This window comes from Pelophylax lessonae (genome assembly GCF_965119305.1).
Source record: "Pelophylax lessonae genome assembly, chromosome: 3".
NCBI lineage: Eukaryota > Metazoa > Chordata > Amphibia > Anura > Ranidae > Pelophylax > Pelophylax lessonae.
The window spans coordinates 37,964,212-37,984,273 of NC_138770.1; the positions used below are offsets into that span (position 1 = coordinate 37,964,212).

At 43.7% G+C, this 20,062-nt stretch overlaps 2 protein-coding genes across 2 annotated transcripts in view; one reads left to right on the top strand and one right to left on the bottom strand.

Annotated features, from left to right (window-relative positions):
* The window catches only part of LOC309549995 (NACHT, LRR and PYD domains-containing protein 3-like), a 56,108-nt gene extending 42,459 nt beyond the window's left edge, over positions 1 to 13,649 (bottom strand). Inside the window, exons 1-2 of the mRNA XM_082250469.1 lie at positions 13,585 to 13,649; positions 7,647 to 7,949 (exon numbers count right to left, since the gene is read on the bottom strand). Of these exons, the coding sequence (XP_082106595.1) occupies positions 7,647 to 7,949; positions 13,585 to 13,615 (334 nt within the window). The 5' untranslated portion in view covers positions 13,616 to 13,649. The remainder of the gene's footprint in view (positions 1 to 7,646; positions 7,950 to 13,584) is intronic.
* LOC309550283 (uncharacterized protein) overlaps positions 1 to 20,062 on the top strand; it is a 1,519,274-nt gene that overhangs the window by 1,009,099 nt on the left and 490,113 nt on the right.

Sequence of the window (20,062 nt, forward strand, 5' to 3'; positions counted from 1 at the left end):
ATTTAATTAAGCTGCACCTGATGCGGACTGCTGGGGGAATATAAGCCCGCCCTTCACTGAGGTTCAAGGCTTCAGTATTTTACCTGCAATTCGTGTCCCTGTCTGAAACTGATCCTGAAACCTGTACCCTGGCTGAACCTGATCCTCCTGAGTCTGGTTCCCTTTACCCTGCTTCCTGTACCTGGCTTCCTGCTCCTCTTGTCTCCTGTCCCTGGCCTGTCTTGCTCTTGTATGCTCCCTCCTTTTGTATATAGTTAGTTAGGTTAGTATTTAGGTTTTGCACTGTCACATTTATATTTCACTGTCTTGTTAATGGTCTAATGGTGTTGGTATTCGAGTGTGTCTTTTGGCTTAATAAACTTATCTAAACCTTATTCGTCTGGGTCCTGATTCCTTAGTGCAGCCAACTGATCTGATCACCCTTGCTGGATGACTGCATGTGGTATCCCTGACACTTGCCAACATTAGTTGAGGTTGACCAAATACCAGACAACAGGGAAGAAATTCCTACTCCAGTAGCTGCGTATCACCATCCCCACTTAAGGCACCTGGTTACCGAGATTCCTCCAATGGACATGGATACTGAAATCATAGTCTTGCTGGGAAGAGACATTCCTAAGGCTCGTACACACTTGATGAAAATCGGACGAAATATCCTCCGATTTTTCTCTCTCATGCTCAGTGGTCATAACTGTTTTTAGTTGACAGCATAATGTTCACAAAATTTCTCGTTCGATTTTTTATTTTTTTTGGGACATTTGTTCCTAGACTTCCGGGTCGTCAGCAACTTCAGATCCGGTCTTTCATATCTGATTTTTCGCAGAGGTACTGCATAGACATTAAACGAAAATTGGTCATCTGGGGACGGACGATAAAAATTTTGGTGTTTGTCCTTCCATTTTTTTTCGTTGAAAATGTCGGCATCGGCTGCCAAAAGTTGTGTACACACTAGCCGAAAATCGTACGATTTTACCTCGGACAGGAATTTTCGGCAGATTTTCTACTAGTGTGTACCCGACTTTAGACTACATAAAGTACCCTGGCATTGCAATAAATCTGACGACGCCCCATATGCACAAATACTTAATCTAGACTGGGTAATAGTGGGAGATGTATGCGTAAACAGAATGCCCATGCCATCTGAGATCAACTACTTCAAGACTCATGTGCTAAGAGGTGGGTGTGCATCTCACTTCAGACAATGCTCTCATCATTATGAAGTAAAGGAGAAGCCTCTTGACATCATCCAGGTATCTGATGTTACTCCCATCCCCTGTAATGACAACTTAGGTAGCACATTGTTTTATACTACACGTGATGACAACAGAATAGCCTTGTCAATTGAAGATAGAGAGAGTGAATGATGTTCTTCTCACTGGTCCTAACCTAACTAACAACCTTTTAGGAGTACTTATGAGGGTAAAAAGAGAGTCAGTTGCCATAACTGCTGACATTGAACAAGACCATACAAAACCTCCTAAGGTTTCTGTGGCACCACGACAACATAAACAATGAAGTGATTGAATACCGCATGAAAGTACATGTCTTCGGAAACAGTCCCTCGCCTGCTGTTGCAAGATATGGTCTACGAAGGACTGCTCTTCATGGCGAAAAGGAGTATAGAGCAGATGCTTGACACTTCGTTGAGAGAGACATCTATGTGGACGTCAATCTTAAATCCTTACCCACAAATGAAGAAGCCATAGACATGCTCCAAAGGACTCAAAGTATGCTGTCTGAGGCCAACCTCAGACTCCATAGGATTGCCTCAAACAGTGCTGCTGTGATGAAAGCCTTTCAGCCTGGCAACCTTGTTCAGGATTTAGTGATTTAAATCTGGGAATGGACATGCCTCCTGTTCAGAGAAGTCTGGGCCTCTGGTGGAACTTATTAAAAGACACTTTTGGCTCTCAAGTCAGTGCTGCAAGCAAGCCATGTTAGCGGTCAACAGTCTATATGATCCACTGGGATTTGTGGCTCCCATCAACATACAAGGTAAATCCTTATTAAGACGGCTATCAGAGACTATTTAAGATTGGGATGCTCCACTACCAACCCAAATTGTGTGAGCCAGAGGTTTTCTGTAAAGCACTACTGAGATCTGAAAGGTTCATAAAATATATAGGTTGTGAACGCAATCTTTCTAATGAATTCTCTTGAAAAGGACATTAATATAGTAAAAGAACATTAGATTATGTATTCATATATTGTTATGTGTAACATTATTCAGATGATAAAAAAAACAAAACAGGTAGGGTAATATATACTGTATATATATATATATTGTGGGGGATTAGCTCGGTGGCGGGTGTGGATGACCCCTTGGGGGGGTTCGTTACACAAGGAGATAGCCAAGAAGTGGTTGCAAACAACAGTTTGGTTTATTCATGCAATTTTCTTCACCAGACTGCAAGCGTCAAAAACATCCAAAATAAAATAAAACACAAAATAATCCTTGCCACTGTGGGCAGCTACCTTCTCACACACAGGAACCTACCTACGGAGTCTGTCTCCAACCTACTGTTGGGCAGACTTGGCTGATCATACAGCAGACTATCAATAGTCCATTTATTATCTCTTCACATAGAGAATGTCCCTTTTCTCTTCACACAGCACATGTTCATTGGACTTTCCTTTCACATAGAAAACATCCATTGGGTTTTCTCTTCACACTCTTCACATAGAAATAGTTCATTTTCTCACCTTGAGAAGTCTTCACCCTTTTTACCCTCCTCAGCGCACATCGCTCCAGGAGGTCTTCCCCATGCTCACACAGCTTCAGGGGGCATTCCTTCTCCCATGCTCACACAGCGTCGGGAGGCACACATCTGACTGTCCTCCTCTCCCCAGCTCACACAGCGTCAGGAGGCAGCAATCCTTCTCCCATGCTCACACAGCGTCGGGAGGCACACATCTGACTGTCCTCCTCTCCCCAGCTCACACAGCATCAGGAGGCAGCAATCAATAGACTTCCTTTGGACAAATTATAGAGGCCTTAACTTCCTCATTCCGAACAGCTGAAGGCCTTTCAACTTCCTTAAGCCTTCCTGCTGCCTTTGCAGCCGACACCCTATAGTAATTGGTGATTTGTCTAACCCAAGCAGAAGCATCTCCTGTCTGTGACAACATCCACAGATTTACCTGACTTCCTGTCACAATATATATATATATATATATATATATATATATATATATATATATATATATATAGTGTCCTTCCATAGGCTGGGTACAATACATTTTTGGCTCCACTGTAACCAGTTTAGCAGAAATTTATTTTTTAGGTCTGGTCAGGTCTACCTCTAAACCTGGAGGTTGATTTTTCCTGCATGCCTCTGGAAGAAACATCGTGGAAATAGAGTAGGCCAATACATTTCTGGACTATGAACTTGTATCTGACCTCAGCCAGTCCCTGAGAGGGGGGTTTAGAAGGTGTGGCTGTGTGGAAGATAAATGTTTGGGAGGGTTTGTTCAGAGCTCTCTTCTCCTGGGGCCTCTGCCCATGGGAGGCAGCCTGTGTTACTAGAGAGCTGATGCTATCACGCCTCAGCATGTGCTTGGCTGATGGCCTGGAGGAACCTGGACTTTAGGAGGACACTACCTTAAGATGTTGGGTGGAAGAACCCCTTTCAATGGAGAGTACCACAGGGAAGCTGGTTGGGGAGCTGTTTCTGGACATTACGAGTAGGACTTTTTGCCTAGAGCTCTAGATGTGCCTGTGCTTTGAGGGTAAGATGCCAGAGGTTGCTACAAGGACTGTGACTGCTCATTCAGAGTCTCAGACTCTTTGTCTGTCCCCTCTACCTCTAGCATAACTTAAGGCTGCTATTGAAGGACTTCACTTGAGAATCTGTCTTCTATTCTTGAGTGAGTTTTGGAGTGTCCTGCATCCTTATCCCTCTTGGGACTTGTGCAAATATTTTTGTCTACACAGGTGAAGGTGCAATTTGGTGCCCCCTCGCACCCCGTCATTATGTGATGGAGTGCAACTTGAAGGACATAATGCCGCATCAAAAATGTTTATCACACTGCCTCTGAACGTCGTGTGTAATGAAGGAGGGAGGGTTTATTCAACCCCCACATGGTGCCCATAATGTGATGGGGGCGCAGCATGAAGGACGTCACTCAGCTTTGAAAATCTTGAATTTGCTGAACTAGCACTAAATGTTAGTGTGTACTGAGGGGGTGGGGTTATGCATGCCTCACTTCTCCTCACTGGCTACAGACAGCTGGTAGATGAAGCAAACTAAAACATCCACACTGCGCCAAGTAGAAGAGGGGGAGAAGCATTAGGGAATGAAAGACAGGTATTTTAAAAATCCAAATACCCAACAGGTGGCTGGGAAGTTGGATTTCAAAAGAGAAGTTTAGGAATTTAAAAAAATACATACTCATCTAGGTGGATGCAGCATCAATCCAATGCTGCATCTGTCCTCCACTTCCTCAAAGACCGCTGATCACTCACTTCTCGGTCTTCAGTGAGCAGAGAGCAGTGACTGTTAGCCACCGGCTCTCTGCTCTACCCCTCCAGTGTTCACTGGAATGTCAGGCTGTGGAGGGGTGTGAGCACCACACTGAGAGGGTGAGCCAGCTGCTGATCCAGGCATCTGGGCGGATCCCGACATGAGTGACAACAGTGGACTTTAGCCTGCTGTTAGCTGAATATGGGTTACAGGAATGAAGTGCACTCCTGTGATCATAAGAGAAGCATGGTCAAAAAAGCTTTGGCTATACGTCTCCTTTTATGTCATCTGTGAGATTGGTTAGAGAGGTGTTATAAGTGTGAACTGCAGCCACGATTTCTTTTAGAGAGGAAGTAAAGCGATTTTTTTTTTATATGACCTGCAAAGTAAAGGCATAATGTGTTAGTATGCATCGCATACTGTGAAACTTACCTGCAAAGAAAGCACTCACTGCCACTGGAAGCCGCATGGAGGCCTCCCACAGGAGGCCACATCCATCTTCACCCATGTTCCTTCCGGGTCTGCGGACTCCAGCTGTGTGACTAGCCAGAGCTGCGTGAAATCATTCCTGCGCATGTGTGTGGGAGTCACCAGTCACGGCACAGGGCTCTGAAGTAACGGTACAGATGGCCGTTCCTTCAGAGTGCATGCGCCGATGATGTCATCGGCTGCATATACAGTAAATATCTCCTAAACGGTGCACATTTAGGAGATATTTACAGTATAACAAGGTAAATTGACTTCCTCTTTAAAACAAAGTTTTGGTTCATCATTAGTAACAGAGCATGCAGTAGCAGAAGGCCGAGAAGCCTTACTCATGGTGTTTGAGGGTGAGAGGGTTGCAGAGGTATTTAGCATGACGAGTGCAGTCTGGATGTTCTCCAGAGAAAGCAAGGACTCTGCAGGAGGAGAAGAGTCTGATGCAGCAAGAGGGCTGGGAGTGAGTTTTGGCAGGACAGTGGACAGACCTGCTCAGTTTAGAAGGTGTGTCTCTCTGCTTTAGCTTGGTGACTCTCTAAGGCAGTGCCGCTCCATCATCTTGGATCTGCCGTCCGCTTGGCTCCCCCTCCACTCTAGAGGATTTTGTCATGGTCCCGGTGCAGTGAAGCAGCAGCGACAGAGATTGGTGAGCACAGCTGATCTCTTTGGATAGGTAGCTCTGTGGGGGGGGGGGTCTCTAGACAGAATGGTGGATGGAGATGCTGGCCTCTGCTCCCACTTAGAGATTCAGGGATTTGGTATTTGACACCCCACCCCCCCTTATTCTGGCTGCCTAGCAGCTTTATGCTGATGCTGGCCCTGATCCTTCTACCCACCCATGTTCAAGTACTGCAATAAATCCTCAAGAGATACCCCTAGATTGAATTTACAATCTTTCAGTGTACCTAGGCTGACAGCCTCTGGACAGATAAGTAAGACCTGTCTATCCCCAGTGGCCCCTTCGAGGGTAAACGAGATATATATATATATATATATATATATATATATAGCACGATTTCCAGCCGTTTTGCTGGATATGGGTCCCCCTGGGCCACCGGGTGCAAAAAAAGTACCCCTGTGCATGTTCCTCCAAGTGTGAGCACTGAGACAGCCGTCACCTTCCTCCTGGGACTCTGCTTCCCACCAAAGACACTGCATCATGTGCTCCCCTCAGACTTATACCCCATCCCAGGATGCTTTGCAACAGATTCTGCCCTCTGAAATGGATACAAGCCCTGGTGTGTTATTGGTCAGGTTTCCTCCACTGTCCAATAAGAACCCTCATTGGACACAGTGGGGAGACTCCCCAGACTCAACAGACACCCTTGGAAGCACATGGCAGCCTAAACAATTATCAGGCCCTCCTGATATGCAGACAGGGCCACCCATATGCTTCTTCCTAGCACCTACAGTACCTAGGAGGGTGCTACATATATATATATATATATATATATATATATATATATATATATATATATATATATATTGTATATAAATTGTAAAACGTCAGAGTTTCTTAGCACAATGGTAGTGCCAGACGCTGCAACCTAAAACTCGCTCATCCATGCCTTTATGGACCTTGCTTTGTGCACTGGTCTAAATCTTTTGGTGTAGGGAGGATTTTGGTGTGGGGTTGTTTTTCAGGGGTTAGGCTTGGCCCCTTAGTTCCAGTGAAGGGAACTCTTAAGGCGCCTGCATACCAAGACATTTTGGACAATTTCATGCTCCCAACTTTGTGGGAACAGTTTGGGGATGGCCTCTTCCTGTTCCAACATGACTGCACACCAGTGCACAAAGCAAGGTCCATTAAGACAAGGGTGAGTGAGTTTGGTCTCTCTCTCTCTCTCTCATAACAAGTACAAAAGGAAAGTGGCGGTTCACACTGAAGCGGCACGACTTCGGGGGCAACCTGTGAAGTCGCGTGCACCGCGACTTCGGCACGACTTGCATGGACTTCATAAAATGAATGTCTATGCAAGTCGCTCCAGGTCGCCCCGAAGTAGTACAGGAACCTTTTTCGCTTGTGTCGCTCCTATTAGAACCGTTCCTGTACCGCACAATGGACCGTGATGGTGCGCGACTTGTCAGGCTGACCAAGTCGCCTGACAAGTCGTACTAGTGTGAACCGGCACTTAGCTGAGTAGGGTTGAAACATAAACTAAACAAATAAAAGTGGTGGGTGCCTTTAGGTAGGAGTTCCCTCATACACACTATTGTGACTGTTACCACAGTTATAGAATTGTACTAGTCCCACTGTTGTGGACTGTTTTTACTCATTTTAGGTAAAAAGAAGATAGCTGTAATAAGCAGCCTCCATGTGATGTGTGAGAGAGGACCCTCTCAATGAAACACAGATCAGGTGACCCTGGCCCTCGCGTATCATGGGCCCTGAATGTTCAGTTGGACATCTGGGGCCCTAAACCGAACCACAATTGTACCGCAGGGTCTGAATGAGGCATGCTGCAGGCATTTGGAGACTGCTAGGTGCACAGTTTCAAATGTTTTGATTCCCATGGTTTACTGTCAGAGAATTAAGGTTGTAACTGGGTCCCCTTGACATCCACAGGGAGCCTAAACTCCTACATATGCGACATTGTGGATAATCCAGCCCTGATTGAATATCACTGGCTTTCCCTTTGTGATCCCTAATTCTTTCTCACACAGATATTGTTTAGGAAATGGTCATTACAGACGGGAACTCACCATGTTGTGCTCTCCTCTCCTGGAGGTCCTTTGCGGGTCCCATCAGACCGATCAGTGTAAAGACATCAATGGTGACATCCAAAGCCCCTTCTTCCCCATATGTGTTTATCAGGAGGTCCTTGGTGGTGATCCAGTCAGCATTTTCTAGTCTTCCTCGGGGAAGGGGAAGTTTATCTTCATAGGAGAAATCAGACAATTTGTTCCTAAATCTCTTAAACTCACATCCTTTCAGATCCTCCAGAGAATATATGATAAGATCCCCAATGGTTTGTTTCCGCTTTCCCCCAACATCAGGAGTGAACCCTGCAGAGAGGACAATTGGTAACCACAATCATTAATCCTGATTGGACCGTTTCTGTTACATGATAGCAGAGAAGTCTTTACTTGCGGACAGCAATGCTATAAAGAACATATAGAAAGGAAATATATCCCAATGTGTCTATATGTACATCCAGGGCTTTTTTTTCTCAGAAAATAGGATCAGGAACATAACCACATCCCCCTCCAAATCTCGCCTCCTCCCCACCCCCCCCCCACACCCTCCAAACCGTACCAAATAGTAGGTGTGATCCAATTTCACTAACAGTGGGAGGATCTTAAAGGGGCATCAAATACCAGGACTGCATTACGTGCAGATTTTGGGGATGCGCTACAAACAGAACATAGAGTTCAGCCTTCTTCCACAGCTGCTTACCTCTGCATTCCCCATCCATATCTCACTTTTCACCCCTCTTTTGCTCTGACCTCTGCATGCAAATCCCCCCCCCCCTTAAAAGCTCCACCATCTTCCACATGTCTTACTTTTGTTGTTGTCAAGGCTTTTTTTTCTCAGAGAATAGGTGCAGGAACTCCCCCTTCTTAGTTACTTTGTGTCTCCACCCCTACCCACCTCTGAGCATTAACCCTTGGTTCCACCCATACCCACCTCCGAGCACCGACCCTTGGTTCCACCCCCTACCCAGCTTCTAGTACAGCCCCTTTTAGAAAATATAGAGCCAAGTATAATTTTTTAGTGGAATGTATGGAATTTGGTTATGACAACATGAAAAGCAATAAAAAAGAACCCCCCACAGCCAGTAGCAATAGACACCCCCCCCCCCCCAGCAGCAATAGACCCCCAGCAGCAGCAAACGATCTCCAAGCAGCCAGCATCAATAGACTCTCTAGCAGCCAGAAACTGTAGACCCCTCACTAAACAGTCGATTCCTTCCAGCAACAATTAACCCCCAGTATCAAAAGATCCTCCACCAGCAACAATATATTGCCATGCAAAAATATATCCCCTCCAGCAACAATAGATCCCCCAGCAGCCAGCATCAGTAGACCCTCCAGCACCCCTTGCCATGGAATACATTCAGTGCTGGAGGTGCCGGAACTGCGTTCCCCCCATTTCTTTTCTGAAAAAAAAAACCCTGGTTGTTGTAATATGCTAAAGCACCCATCCAGCTCTGGTACCTCCCCGCACACTGTAGGTGGCTCCGCCTCTCTCATTTGCAGGAAATTCATTCTGTGGTGGTGCTGGAATCCGTAATGCACCCTGGGCACCTGCTTCTCCCTTGTCCCCATCCTGCACTCAGTGGGAGCCACTGGGAGACAAGCTGGAGACTTGTAAGTATAGAAGCCAGACTTTTGTGTTTACAAGTAATAGTGGTAAACATGGAGCTAAGGACCTGTTCCACCAACTTCCAGCTGAAAAAAAGCCCTGTGTACATCAACCTATGGAGGGACTGGCTCTCCTGTGATAATCTCACATGACTGCCTTCATGATGGTAAATTACCTCTAACGAATGTGACGTCACCTCTAACAAATGTAAATGAATTTTGGGTGAAAACACCTAGGGGTCTGTTTATTTAAAAAAAAAAATCACCTTTGAGAATAATTCTTATGATGTGTCTAATATTTATTTTCTTAAAATGATTGGCTCCAACCAGTGGTAATAATGTGGTGTTTGCCTGATTGGGGTTTTTCAGGAAAATAATGCATTATGGCCACTAGATGGAGCTGATTATCATAGGAAATAAGCCTAGTAGAATTGTTCATAATTCTGTGTGAATGCTGAAACAATAAGCAATTTAAAAAAAATAGACCCCAATAATGTATATGTATGGATTATCATTTTCAAACATCATGCTTAGTGATTGTTTCCTAGTAAATGTAAAGAATCTTTAACCACTTGCCGACCGCTCACATGGAGCGTACTGCGGCAAAGTGGCTCGATTCTGTCCAGTGACGTGGACCTACGTCGCTGGACTCCTTCCCTTGTGGGCGGCGTGCGCGTGCCGCCGGAGGCTCGCTCCCGCTGTATTCAGACACAGCGGGAGTCGGGCCAGGGGAGGAGAGGCGGTGTTCACCGCCGCTCTTCCGCGATCGTCGGGGATCGAGTGAGGAGATCCGCCCGCTTGTGTAAACAAAGCGGGCGGATCTCCTATGTGACAGACAGTCACAGATTACAGGATTCAGCATAGCTCAACCTGCAATCTGTGCCTGTGTCACACAGTCCCCTCCCCCCACACACGTCAATAAGCACCAGGCATACATTAACCCCTTGATCACCAATAAAGTTAACCGCTTCCCTGCCAGTGTCATTATTACAGTAACAGTGTATATTTATAGCACTGATTACTTTAGTAATGTCACTGGTACTCCCAAAAGTGTCAAAAATGTCAGTTAGGGGTCCGATCTGTCCGCTGCAATGTCGCAGTCACGCAAAAAAAAAAATCACAGATCGCCGACATTACTAGTTTAAAAAAAAAACAATAAAAATGACATAAATTTCACGTAGTTAGTAGCTGCGATAACTTTTGCGCAAACCAATCAAAATATGCTTATTGCGATTTTTTTTTACCAAACATATGTAGCAGAAAACAAATTGGCCTAAAATGTTAAAAAATTTTGATTTTTACATTTTTTTTGAGGAATTTCATATAAAATTAAAATAAATTTTTTCAAAATTGTCGCTCTTTTTTTGTTTATAGCACAAAAAGTAAAAATCGCACAGGTGATCAAATACCACCAAAAGAAAGCTCTGTTTGTGTAGAAAAAAAAACATAAATTTAATTTACAGCATCGCACGACCGCGCAATTGTCCGTTAAAATAACGCAGTGCCGAATCACAAAATATGGCCTGATCAGGAATGGGGTAAAATCTTCCTGTCTTAAAGTGGTTAAAAATACGCTCATTGAGAATTTTTTTGTCAAAGACATGTTGCTAAATACATTTTGGCCTAAATATATGACAGTGTATGAAAAGAAAGTGCGCTGGTCTGTGATAAGCTGCTCCCAGATGAAAAATAAGTGTATGATGTGAAGTGAGTGGTGCGCTTTATCCATGTGATTATATACAATTCAATGTGCATAAATCTCAAATGTGCATAATCAAATTACACAAAATAATAGAGAAACGAAGTATGATGAAACCAGAGTCCCAAACACAACGTATCTAAACTTCTTAAATAATAATCCAGTGATCAAAAGTGTTGTCAGATGGTCATGGAATCAAACGGTGACTTAACAATTCCCTCCACCTGTTAGAATTCCTCCTTACCGGACGGATTAAAAGTAAGTGCTCCTCATTGCAATAACCAACAATCAGTCCCTGTGCCCAAACCAAAAAGAATCGTGCTCTCCACCGTGCATGCAAAGTAGCCTGCTTGGCCTCTTACCAGATAGGTATGAATGAAGCACTCTGCCAAATAACTCTTGGAAGTGAATGACTCTCTGTCCAGATGATTTTGAGCAGCCGATTGGTAAGACTCAGCAGAAGGATCGTATCACTCCAATGAACTTGAAGAGTGCCATGGTAGATCCAGCGTGGTTCTCGCTCTCTCCATTGGTAAGACTCAGCAGAAGGATCGTATCACTCCAATGAACTTGAAGAGTGCCATGGTAGATCCAGCGTGGTTCTCGCTCTCTCCATTGGTAAGACTCAGCAGAAGGATCGTATCACTCCAATGAACTTGAAGAGTGCCATGGTAGATCCAGCGTGGTTCTCGCTCTCTCCATTGGTAAGACTCAGCAGAAGGATCGTATCACTCCAATGAACTTGAAGAGTGCCATGGTAGATCCAGCGTGGTTCTCGCTCTCTCCATTGGTAAGACTCAGCAGAAGGATCGTATCACTCCAATGAACTTGAAGAGTGCCATGGTAGATCCAGCGTGGTTCTCGCTCTCTCCATTGGTAAGACTCAGCAGAAGGATCGTATCACTCCAATGAACTTGAAGAGTGCCATGGTAGATCCAGCGTGGTTCTCGCTCTCTCCATTGGTAAGACTCAGCAGAAGGATCGTATCACTCCAATGAACTTGAAGAGTGCCATGGTAGATCCAGCGTGGTTCTTGCTCTCTCCATTGGTAAGACTCAGCAGAAGGATCGTATCACTCCAATGAACTTGAAGAGTGCCATGGTAGATCCAGCGTGGTTCTCGCTCTCTCCATTGGTAAGACTCAGCAGAAGGATCGTATCACTCCAATGAACTTGAAGACTGCCATGGTAGATCCAGCGTGGTTCTCGCTCTCTCCATTGGTAAGACTCAGCAGAAGGATCGTATCACTCCAATGAACTTGAAGAGTGCCATGGTAGATCCAGCGTGGTTCTCGCTCTCTCCATTGGTAAGACTCAGCAGAAGGATCGTATCACTCCAATGAACTTGAAGAGTGCCATGGTAGATCCAGCGTGGTTCTCGCTCTCTCCAATGTGGAGAGAGCGAGAACCACGCTGGATCTACCATGGCACTCTTCAAGTTCATTGGAGTGATACGATCCTTCTGCTGAGTCTTACCAATCGGCTGCTCAAAATCATCTGGACAGAGAGTCATTCACTTCCAAGAGTTTTTTGGCAGAGTGCTTCATTCATACCTATCTGGTAAGAGGCCAAGCAGGCTACTTTGCATGCACGGTGGAGAGCACGATTCTTTTTGGTTTGGGCACAGGGACTGATTGTTGGTTATTGCAATGAGGAGCACTCACTTTTAATTCGTCCGGTAAGGAGGAATTCTAACAGGTGGAGGGAATTGTTAAGTCACCGTTTGATTCCATCACCATCTGACAACACTTTTGATCACTGGATTATTATTTAAGAAGTTTAGATACGTTGTGTTTGGGACTCTGGTTTCATCATACTTCGGTTCTCTATTATTTTGTGTAATTTGATTATGCACATTTGAGATTTATGCACATTGAATTGTATATAATCACTTGGATAAAGCGCACCACTCACTTCACATCATACACTAAATATATGACAAAAATTGAATATATTGGATATTTTTTAACTGTCAAAGTAGAAAAATTTTATTTTTTCAAAATTGTCGCTATTTTTATTAATATCGCAAAAAATAAAAAGCACAGAGGTGATCAAATACCACCAAAAGAAAGCTCCGTTTGTGGGGAAAAAAAGGACGTAAATTTCGTTTGGGTACGGCGTTGCATGACCGCGCAATTGTCAGTTAAAGTCACACAGTGACAAGTTGCAAAAAGTGGCCTGGACGTAAAGCAGGAAAATCCTCCATTCCTAAAGTGGTTAAATTTTTAAAAAATATACCCTGAATAATGATGGGTCTGGAGAGTGTGAGCTAAAAACTCTGATTACCCCTAATTCTCCCAGCAGCATGTGTCATGTTTTATTCTTAGGATTATAGGCAAAGGATTCCCCTGACCTCTACACAAATACCCATAACATTTGGGGTAAACCAGTCATGATGGATCACTGGGCCATTTCAGAAGATCATTTCCATCAATGATAAATAAAATCTGAAGATACAGGAATGTGATTGTGGAATTGATGAAAGCTCCTGAACTCTTCTAATGGGTGGACTGACCAGATGTCTACAGGAAATGTCCAGACTATGGAGACATAAGATGTCCTATCATCTAATTCCAATCTCTAGAGAGGTGAGATGTAGGAAAACATTGGAATGGATTGTCAGGATCAGCAGTCATACCTTGTGAGGATGAGGAGAAAGAGGTGGCCATGACATCAGGAGATGACCCAAGATGACATCACCTGGAAGGAGCACAAACAATAATAAAACAAGGGTGATGATTCAGCGCTAATGATTCAATATGTCAGCGGCTAGCAAAGAAAGCGTAAATATACATACACTGAACTATACAAAAAGGGGGGGGGGGGAGGGTGTTTTGCTGCGCTCTAAAAATTATGTTTAAAAATAAACCTAGTAAAATGAAACAGACATTATCCTTGTGAAGGGAATATAGTAAATAATATCATAAAAGTTAATTTGTATGATGTGATGAAATTCATGGATAAATCCCAATATAGATGATGAGAGTTCATAAACGTTGATATATGATCCACCACCAATGAATGAATGAAATGCACACTCACCAGAGCCAGATGCTGTCTAAATTATAGGACAGCATTAGGGTATGATTCGACAAATCTTGTGGTTTTTGGATATCCAGATATTCTGCACCATCAGGTCTTAGGAACGAACTCCAAAAAGATTATCCACTCAACAAGTGGATTTTTCTTTTTTATTCAAATCTCATATGACTTGTTGAGTGGATAATCTTTTTGGAGTTCGTTCCTAAGACCGGATGGTGCGGAATATCTGGATGTCCAAAAACCAAGAGATTTGTCGACAAGTCATATGAGATTTGAATAAAAAAGAAAAATCCACTTGTTGAGTGGATAATCTTTTTGGAGTTCGTTCCTAAGACCGGAGGGTGCGAAATATCTGGGTGTCCAAAAACCAAGAGATTTGTCAACAAGTCATAAGAGATTTGAATAAAAAAGAAAAATCCACTTGTTGAGTGGATAATCTTTTTGTAGTTCGTTCCTAAGATCGGATGGTGCGGAATATCTGGGTGTCCAAAAACCAAGAGATTTGTCGACAAGTCATATGAGATTTGAATAAAAAAGAAAAATCCACTTGTTGAGTGGATAATCTTTTTGGAGTTCGTTCCTAAGACCGGAGGGTGCGAAATATATGGATGTCCAAAAACCAAGAGATTTGTCGACAAGTCATATGAGATTTGAATAAAAAAGAAAAATCCACTTGTTGAGTGGATAATCTTTTTGGAGTTCGTTCCTAAGACCGGATGGTGCGGAATATCTGGATGTCCAAAAACCACGAGATTTGTCGAATCATACCCTAATGATGTCCTATAATTTAGACAGCATCTGGCTCTGGTGAGTGTGCATTTAATTAATTAATTGGTGGTGGATCATATATCAACGTTTATGAACTCTCATCATTTATATTGGGATTTATACATGAATTTCATCACATCATACAAATGAACTTTTATGATATTATTTACTATATTCTGTGTATATAAACAGTTAGAAAACACTACCTAGGCTCACATTTAACCATTTGATCACGCCTGGTGTTAACCCCTTCCCTGCCAGTGTCATTTTTACAGTAACAGTGCATATTTATAGCACTGATTACTGTAGTAATGTCACTGGTCCCCCCAAAAGTGTCAAAAATGTCAGTCAGGTGTCCGATCTGTCCGTCGCAATGTCGCAGTCCCGCTAAAAATTGCAGATCGCCGCCATTACTAGTAAAAAATAAATAAATAAAAATTACATAAATCTTTCCCCTAGTATGTAGACACGATAACTTTTGTGCAAACCAATCAAAATACGCTTATTGGGATTTTTTTTACCAAAAAATATTTAGCAGAATACAAATTGGCCTAAAATGATGAAAAAAATTAGATTTAAGATTTTTTTTTTTATTAAGAATGTTTTATAGCAAAAAGTGAATTTTCTTTTTTTTCAAAATTGTCGTTCTTTTTTTGTTTATAGCGCAATAAATAAAAATCGTTATTCGTTAGATGGTTCCTGTTGGCAGCCATCTTGGACATGTGCAGACTGCTGCCTCCTATAAACTCTGATTGCATCATCACTTGCCTGCTGCCTGGGCGTCGCTCAGTGATGATGCTGCACACCTGACTATATCAATCATGATGAGTTGCAGTCCTTTGCCCTTGTGTTTGTGCTCCAAGGTGCATCTCTGCTAGCAGTCTTCTGTTCTCCGTGTTGCTCCGTGTATGACCTGGCTTTGCTGATGACTCCCCTGGCTCTAGCCCCCGCTCCAGCAGAAGACCCTGTATCGGCAGACTACCCGCTTCTGGGCTCAACCCGGGCTTGGATGACTACCTGCTTCTGCACTTGACCCTGGCTTGTTCCTGATCTCGCTTCCTCACTCTTGCTGTGCGATTATTTGTTGTTTGCTTCAATAAACTGCTTTATTTTACCTGCATCCCTGTTTGGTCTGGTTTCCTGGCACCCTGATACCAACCACGTTTTCAGTCTCATGCTTGGGATAGTGTGTGTAACAAGTTTTCAAGATCTCAGTTTGTCTGTCCTGCTCTGCTGTCTGGATTCCCTCGTTGACAACCTTGGACCTGATTTGGACTCTTCTCTGAACTCTACCTGCCTTTTGACTAAAGACTGGACCCTGACTACTCTGCACCTTGCCTCCCTTACTTGGACTGTCATTTAACCACTCTACCTGTCTGCCAACCACAAGTTCAGGTTTGCTTTGCCCAGTTCGCTCATGTCCTAGCTTGGTGTCCAGGCACTATAGCATTGTGTATAAGTCCTGGAGGTGACCAAATATTGGGAGGCCTGCTTGCCTTATGGGAAAGGGGGGGTGCTATAGGTGAAGAACACAGAAGCCAGCTATGGTGTCAGACCACCAGCGTACAGGGTAAGTGTGACATTACCACAAGCCTTTAACAAGAACATTTTTCTGTGAAGATTGACTCAACACAGGCTCGTTTATTTGCTGAGATTTTCAAACTTACACACCAAATCCAGGAACTGTCTGTGCGTGTAAATGCACCTTCAACAGTAATACAAAAAAAACTATCAGCGCAAACCCAATATATGTGATAAAATAACTCAACCTCAATTCACTGTGCATAAATCAGGTGTGTGAAAGTATATAAGTGGTATCCGGCAGCATACACCAATCGTGTTTCACAAATCACAATAAACTATAAATCCTACCAAAATGTGATGCGCCAGAAATATATTAAAAAAGTGATGACTTTAAATACAATAAATCATATCCAGTTCATAAGGCACATAGCAATGTGTGTGCTTCCAATAAAGTGATATGAAGAGTGTCCCCGTATCCAATTGAAGAAAATCCAGTGATGAAAACAAGTTGTAAACACCAATTAGTGAATCCCTCCACCAGGTGAATTAGCCTCTCACCTTCCTAAAGGACCCAAACGGGCCAGCAATCACATGTATCATGGATCAGACTTCCAGGAAAGAGCCACACTGTATTGCACCTCGAGGGATCCCGGGACATATAAAAAACAGATGAAGAAATCTAGTGCTCTCTGCTTACTAATAAGGGTGTGCTTTATTAGAGAAAGGCAGATCAACTCACATTTGTTGGGCACTCAGCCGTGCCTGCTGTATAAGCGATGTCAGCGATCTGTTACCAGAGAGAGACTCTGCGTCGGCCACGCACGCTCCGTCCCCCTATACGCGTTACGTCGAGCGTAATGCTCCTTTGACTTCCTCGGTAGGGGTCGCCCCCTACCGAGGAAGTCAAAGGAGCATTACGCTCGACGTAACGCGTATAGGGGGACGGAGCGTGCGTGGCCGACGCAGAGTCTCTCTCTGGTAACAGATCGCTGACATCGCTTATACAGCAGGCACGGCTGAGTGCCCAACAAATGTGAGTTGATCTGCCTTTCTCTAATAAAGCACACCCTTATTAGTAAGCAGAGATCACTAGATTTCTTCATCTGTTTTTTATATGTCCCGGGATCCCTCGAGGTGCAATACAGTGTGGCTCTTTCCTGGAAGTCTGATCCATGATACATGTGATTGCTGGCCCGTTTGGGTCCTTTAGGAAGGTGAGAGGCTAATTCACCTGGTGGAGGGATTCACTAATTGGTGTTTACAACTTGTTTTCATCACTGGATTTTCTTCAATTGGATACGGGGACACTCTTCATATCACTTTATTGGAAGCACACACATTGCTATGTGCCTTATGAACTGGATATGATTTATTGTATTTAAAGTCATCACTTTTTTATTATATTTCTGGCGCATCACATTTTGGTAGGATTTGCACCTTCAACAGTAACATAGGAACCAGAACCCAAGGTTAACCCGTCTGGTCATTTTTCAGGTGACCCCCATGACATCAGCAGAGGGATGCTGGGACTTGTAGTTCCCCCACGATATCAGTAGAGGGGATGATGGGACTGTTAGTCTCCCATGATACCAGTGGAGAAATGTTGTACACAGGGATATATAGAATGATACAAACTCCCCTCTTCTCTATACAGTATACATCATCCATTTATACACTATCTATATAGAGACTACACAATATACAGACTTCTGTTCTATGGTATCAGTGGGGGGATATTATACACAGGGATATATAGAATGATACAAACTCTCCCCCTCTCTATACAGTATACATCATCCATTTATACACTATCTATATGGAGATTACACAATATACAGACTTCTGTTCTATGGTATCAGTGGGGGGATATTATACACAGGGATATATAGAATGATACAGACTCTCCTCCTCTCTATACAGTATACATCATCCATTTATACACTATCTATATGGAGATTACACAATATACAGACTTCTGTTCTATGTGGAATTGGAGTGCTGTGAGCAGTGAGCGGAGTTCCCATTTCCTGCCGTCTCTCAGAATATGGAACTCCACTTTGTTTAGAGCAGTCAGAAGAATGATTGGTGGGGTCTCACCTTGTTAGATCTGTCCATACATCCCCAATCAGATTGGTTGTACTTCCCCACAATGAAGAGACCTGAAAATAGTTCTAGAGAGGTGAAGAGTCCAATCACAGAAGATTCTGGAAGATAAAACCTGGAACCACGGCACCAAGAGAGCCCAACTTCTTCTTACCGAATGATGAACAGAAATTAGCAAAGAGGTTTTTCTGTCTCGTCTACAATGACATTCTTCCAGATTCCGGGGGGAGGGGGGTATTCTATAACAGAACACACCTTTACCTGCAAAGAATGTTCACCTCTAACATAATCTTTAACAAGCAGAACAAGTCTAAACCTTGCCTAAGGCTGTGTTGTTTGTAGAACGATGATGTTCTGCGAGGAGACACCATTCCAAGCATCCTTCTAAGATCATCAGATTTTCAAAATGAAAGTTAGAGGCACCTTACTAATGTAGCACTACTCCCAAGGGAGCTGCTGAGTATGGGTTCCCCTGGGTTACCATTAGCAACAGCAGAGCATTTAGACATATTTCAAGTGTTTTTACCTCAGACATGAACCAGTCCAGTTTCTTTGGTTTGTAGGATTTATTGAGAACTTGGATAGGAGAAGGGATGAGTGGGATACTCCAACAACTGAACTATGCACAAGAAAAGGCAGGGACTGTATAGAAAATACTGCTTGATGCTGGTTAGCGCTGACTGACGCTGGGCACGGCTAATTTCACTTTTGACTGTAAAAAGTACTTTAAGCTCCCTAATGTACTCCTTCCTGAGGTAGCTGACTTGTGATGCAGACTGTACTGCTGAGACACTTCAGGGCCCTTCCTGGCGCCCCCTTTACCCCCTAATCTTCAGGGCTTTATTACTTGGCACCCCCTTTACTGTACACTCTGGGTTAGCTGGCTCCTTGATGCCCCTTGACCTCTCTGGAGTGGTCCCTTCTCTTAGGCAGACCCCTGGGGAGATCTTGAGTACTCACGATACTGTTTTTCCAGAAGAAGTCTGCCCAGCAGCTCCACTCGGTCAACACACACTGGATCTGTAAGGGAAATCACCTGTAGACCACAAGCTGATACAAGGAAAGACAGGTTTAATACTCGTATACGAGGAGACAGGTTACACCGATATACTACTATGACCCATCTGGTTTGCATACATGTCTCTTATCTTATATATATTCTGGTACATCCTGTCTGAAAAAGAAACCTCCCCCTTCCTGACAATGATTGATCAGGCCTACATACAAGCTTTATTATATCACTTCCTGAAGGGGTTTCCCATGCTTAATGCAAACAGTAGTTTATTCATATACTGTTTCTATTCATAGTCATATGAGCCATTTCCTGCGCTACAAGACATATGAGCAGGATATGGCTACGTCATGCAGTACAGTAAGCCATTGTTAGCAGATATATGGTGAAGAAACATGTGATTGACTTGCAATTCTAAACACTATTTGTGGTCGGTACTCAAAGACGTCACCCTGGTATGAAAAGTCTGTGTGGTGTGCCTGAACCGACGTAAGGGGGGTAGCCTGTAAATAAAGAGGGCACCCCAAAGGTAAGAGGTTAAGAAAAAAGGGTGAAGGTGGGTGGGGTGACGATCCGAGCAGCAGCAGGCCGGTATAGAGGAGGGGCGGCGCTATAAAGCCCACTAGCTCCTCCCACAAATACCGGCCTGCGGCCGAACACTTGTGGT